This window comes from Miscanthus floridulus, chromosome 1, assembly GCF_019320115.1.
Source record: "Miscanthus floridulus cultivar M001 chromosome 1, ASM1932011v1, whole genome shotgun sequence".
In the NCBI taxonomy this organism is placed as follows: Eukaryota; Viridiplantae; Streptophyta; class Magnoliopsida; order Poales; family Poaceae; genus Miscanthus; species Miscanthus floridulus.
Window position 1 is genome coordinate 65743778 of NC_089580.1, and position 4718 is coordinate 65748495.

At 42.2% G+C, this 4718-nt stretch overlaps 1 protein-coding gene across 1 annotated transcript; it reads left to right on the forward strand.

Annotated features, from left to right (window-relative positions):
• Positions 1–1441: 1441 nt before the first annotated feature.
• LOC136458108 (uncharacterized) lies at positions 1442–4252 on the forward strand. Its single transcript, XM_066458105.1, has 7 exons — positions 1442–1491; positions 1609–1749; positions 2227–2368; positions 2470–2622; positions 2718–2997; positions 3221–3343; positions 3453–4252. The coding sequence occupies exons 1-7, from the start codon at positions 1442–1444 to the stop codon at positions 4250–4252; spliced, it is 1689 nt and encodes a 562-aa protein (XP_066314202.1).
• The last annotated feature ends 466 nt before the right edge of the window (positions 4253–4718 follow it).

Sequence of the window (4718 nt, forward strand, 5' to 3'; positions counted from 1 at the left end):
AAAACGAACGGCGGGCATGAAAAAGAGATGAATGTCACTGTCAGATTCTATCCATTCCTTTCAAGAAGACAAGGCGTGTGATGCAGCTTTTTATCTGCCTGATAGAATCATGCGCCCCGCGGCAGTCATGTGGTTTACCACTTCACGAATCGACGACTCAAGAACTTCACAAAAGGTGCATGTCTTGTTTGGATTTTTATTTTAAATTGGTTGTTGATTGCGGGCTTCTCATGCAAATTGAATCCAAACTAAACTAGAGTATTTTCTCTACAACAAGTTAAAAAACTTATTGAGTTATTGTGGCTAACAAATACTCCTTTTATTTCAATTTATAGGTCATTTTGATATTTCTAAATGCACATTTGTTATTATATATCTGGACATATTATATATCTAGACGCATATCAAAAACTATGTAGGTAGAAAAGCTAAAATGACCTACAATTTAGAACAGATAGTGGTACATACGGAATATTATAGTATTGAGACCCACTATATCTACGTCTGCTGGTTGGACAACTCTTGATAAACGTGATATGAGCGATGATCCTCTAGAATTCAACAAATGCTACAATTCTAGTTTTGTCTAAGTCAAAATATTTTAAGTGCTATGAAAATATATTCCATAGCGAATTAATAATACTTGTATTCTTTTATAAATTTAATCAAACTTAATTGACTTAGGCCAAAGTTAGAATTGTATTTCTATGGGATAGCGGCGGTAAGTGACTTTATTTGATGACTAGGGATAGGAGAATCAATGAAGTCCATATTGTTGGATGTGTTTCTTGCTCATGTTTCCATTAGGGTTCTTTTAACCTTCATTGTTGTAAAGCACAACTTAAATCTGTGTTTCTAAGAAAATTAAGGTAAATGTTAAAATTTAAAATTACTCACCTTCTCAATGTGTTTCTCAGCCGTCCTTAGATGTGCTTATATGTGATGTATTATTTTTGTCAGATATAAGCCATGAGCCATTAAAGAAGAGTCTTTTACTTGTATGCCATTCAAAAAGATGGTCTAATCGTCTATGTCCCTAAAAAGTTTGATCTATCGTCAGTGTCCAAGCTCGAAAAACTTTTCTCTCTCACGCCATTCTGTCCGCCTTCTGTTTGTTTTGCGCCGTTTGGCTGTCCTGACGAGTGGGGTCCGCTGTGGCAAATGACCTCAGTTGCCCCTTGCCGTTGGAATTAGAGGTGGAGGCTGTGTTGACCGGTATTGACCGCTCTTACTCTCCTCATCTGGCTCGACTCCTCCGCTCCCTCCTCTATCCCATCACCGAAACCCAAACCCTAGCAGCGATTGTGGGCAGTGGCGTTGGGCGACTGAGCGTCAGTGGGCTGCGGCGGCTGAGGGGAGACAAGAATCCCATCCCTGGTTGCGGCAGGGCATGGGATAGTGGAGCAAGGGAGGTACCGTGGGCAGCCCGGATTGGCGGCACATGGCGGCGAACATGGCGGCGGCCGAGCGCCCTTCATGGTTTCGAGACGGGTGAGTTCCTCTTCTCCTTCGCTTGCTTGTTCGTGGTGATTGTGGAGAGCTAGGATTGTTGTTGCTTGCTCTTGCTAGTTTGTTTCCCCCTTTGTGATTGTTGTTGTTCATCTGTAGGATGGACCCAATTAGTAGCTACAATCTAGAGTTTCGGATTATTTCTGAAAATATGCGTGGGGGGAAGTGGTATGGCATGAGTGAAGTTGTGGATGCTGATCATGCAAACTACAGAAATGTGGTTGAAAGTATTGTGGATAAGTATCCTAGACGCTATAGGGATACTTACAGTGTGTTTTACTAGTGCCATGACACAAAGATGAACATCCCCCTCACCAATGACCATGACTTAGTTGAAATGTTTGCCAAAAATAAAGCTTCCAAGTGTTGTTGGATGAGTTTAGCCTACTATAAACCCAACACTGTGCCTCCTGTCATCCCTTCTTGGGATCCAATTACCGAGCAATCTATTGAACCACCCATCACTCCTTCAATGGCCACTCCTTCCATTGCCACTCCTTCCATTGCCTGTCCTTCCAATGCACCTCCTAACATTGCAGAATCAACCTAGACATAGAGCACAGCATGTGCAGATGATGACATTCTGGCAAACCCAAACCTAGAGAATGAGCATATGGGTGTTGATGATGAAGGTTTGTACCTTAACCTTCCACCACCTCCAAAGCCACAGCAACCAACACCTCCAGAAGATCAGATCCAAACTGCCACCACTTAAAGGTGTCCAAGTCCAAAGCCAGCTGAATCTAAAACTGAGAGTGATAGTCCAAAGCCAGCTGAATCTAAAATTGAGAGTGATGCTAGTTCAGGGTCTGATGATGAGTTTGATCCTGAAATAGACCCTGATGAGGCAGATGAAATGGTTAAGGACCATGAGCCTAACTACATGGCACCTCTTGAGTATGACAAAAAGAACCCCCCATGTGTGTTGGAAGCATGTATCCAGACATGTTTGAATTTAAGATGGCTTTAGCTACTCATGCTGCAATAAAAGAGAATCGATATTTCATTCAGAAGAGTGATACAGGAAGGTACCGAGTGTACTGCCTCTGGAGGAATGAAGGTTGCCCTTGGAGAATCCATGCATCAACCATGAGGGATGGCAAAACAATTCAGGTGATTTCCTCTTCTAAGTTCTAATTGGTGCTTCCATTATTATATATTCAAACTTGGTGTTTTCATTGATGTTTGCATGTTGTTTTCATTGGTAGGTTAAGAAGAATCCATCTATCCATGAATGTCAGAGCCAGAAGAGGACTGGTGTTCCTGTAGGCTGCACCAAGTATTGGGAAAAAGAGAGAGTTATTGACTGGTTGAAAGAAGATGGGACTTTGGGTACTACTGAGTTGATTAAGAAACTCAAGGATCATTTCAAAGTGGAGATGCCCTACATGAGAGTGTACTATGGTAAGAACCTTGCTATGGACAAGCTTTATGGGCCATGGGACAAGAGTTTTGACAACCTGTACAGATTCAAGGCACAGATAGAGAGTGAGAGTCCTGGGTCAATGGTTGTGATTGATAACCATATAATAAACAACAAGCTCAGGTTCAACAGGCTTTTTTTCAATGAAGGCTTGTGTTGATGGATTCCTTAGTGGTTGTAGGCCCTATTTGGCAATAGATAGCACTTTCTTGTATGGTAGGTTTAGGGGCTAGTTGTGCATAGCATGTGCAGTTGATGGGCACAATTGGATGTATCCGGTTGCTGTAGGTGTCATAGATTCAGAAACCAATGAGAACTGGGTGTGGTTTATGGAGAGGCTGAAAGAAGCAATAGGCACCCCCAGATGGTCTCTGCATAAGCACAAACTGTGGACATGCAGTGATGCATGGGGTCAGTGAGGTTTTTCCAGAAGCAGAACATAGAGAGTGCATGTACCACCTTGTATAGAATTTTAAGAAGAGATACAATGGCAAAATTTTTGATGATCATCTTTGGGCAGCTTCTTATTCTTGGTCTGAGTACTGGTTTGACATCCATTATAATGCAATGGCTAAAGCCAAACCAGAGGCTATGAAGTATCTGTTACAGACTCACAAGAAGTTATGGACTAGGAGCCAGTACCTATTTGACAGCAAGGTTGACTATGTAACAAACAACTTGGCAGAGTCCTTCAACAAGTGGATAAAGAAAGACAAAGGCAAGCACCTTGATGACTTGCTGGATACTTTTAGGCAGAAGTTGTTGATTAAATGGAATATGAGGAAAAAAGTTGCAAACAAATTTGAAGGGAAGATCCTACCTCACATTGTTAAGAAGTTGAGGGAGGATAGCTACAACTTAGATATTGATGTCATTACTGAAAGTGATGGAGTTGCAGAAGTATGTGCCAAGGGGAGCAGTGACAATGCATTCAGGTTTGTGGTGAACTTAAGACAGAGGACATGTGTATGCAGAGTGTGGCAAGGGACTGGATTACCTTGTAGGCATGCTATTGCCTACATCACCTCAATTCCAGGAGCAAAGCTAGAGGACTATGTAGATAACTGCTACTCAGTTGAGAAGTTCAGAGCTGCATATGGAGGTGTGATCCCATCCATTCTAGACAAGTCCATGTGGTCTAAAGCCACACATGGATTTTTTATGCACCCTCCTCTATTGAAGTCCACAGCTGGAAGAAGCAAGAACAGGCACAAAGGAGCACTAGAAGGAGGTAGCAGGAAGAAGATAAAGAGGCATGAGTGCCCTATATGTCATCAGTTAGGGCACCACTGGTACACCTGCAAAATGGTGATCCAGTAGACATAGCTGCAGTGGAACAACAAAGGTAAACATCATGACTTGTTTTATCAAGCTCTTTCATCACATTGTAATATTGGCTAACTTTTGCTTCATGTTGCCTGTAGGGGTCTCCCAAAGAAGAGGTAGAAGAAAGCAGCTTTAGCCAACACAGAGACAAGCATTGTTGTTGCTAGACAACCTGTTGGGATGGTTTACCCACCAAATGAGGCTGTGGATAATGCAGTACCCCAGAAAAGGAAGAGGAAGACTTCATCTTCATCTGCATCAAGTGTCAAGAAAAGCAAGGCCTCATATACAAGTGTATCAGCTTCAACTGGCAGGTATGGTTGTATGCATCTTTTTCATTTCATTGGTACTACTTTGTGACTGTTTGTTTACTTCATGAAGATCTGGAACTAGATCCAATGAACCTGTTCCTCTCCAAACTGTGTTCCTAGCCCCTAACCCTGCCAGCACTAAAGCAACA

Excerpts from the sequence above, each read along its gene's own strand:
- LOC136458108 (XM_066458105.1), top strand. The coding sequence starts at position 1,442 with ATGGCGGCGAACATGGCGGCGGCCGAGCGCCCTTCATGGTTTCGAGAC. Across the intron at positions 2,369-2,469 it reads CTGATGAGGCAGATGAAATG|ATGGCTTTAGCTACTCATGC; the intron begins GTTAAGGACCAT and ends TTTGAATTTAAG. Across the intron at positions 3,344-3,452 it reads GACATGCAGTGATGCATGGG|CTTCTTATTCTTGGTCTGAG; the intron begins GTCAGTGAGGTT and ends ATCTTTGGGCAG.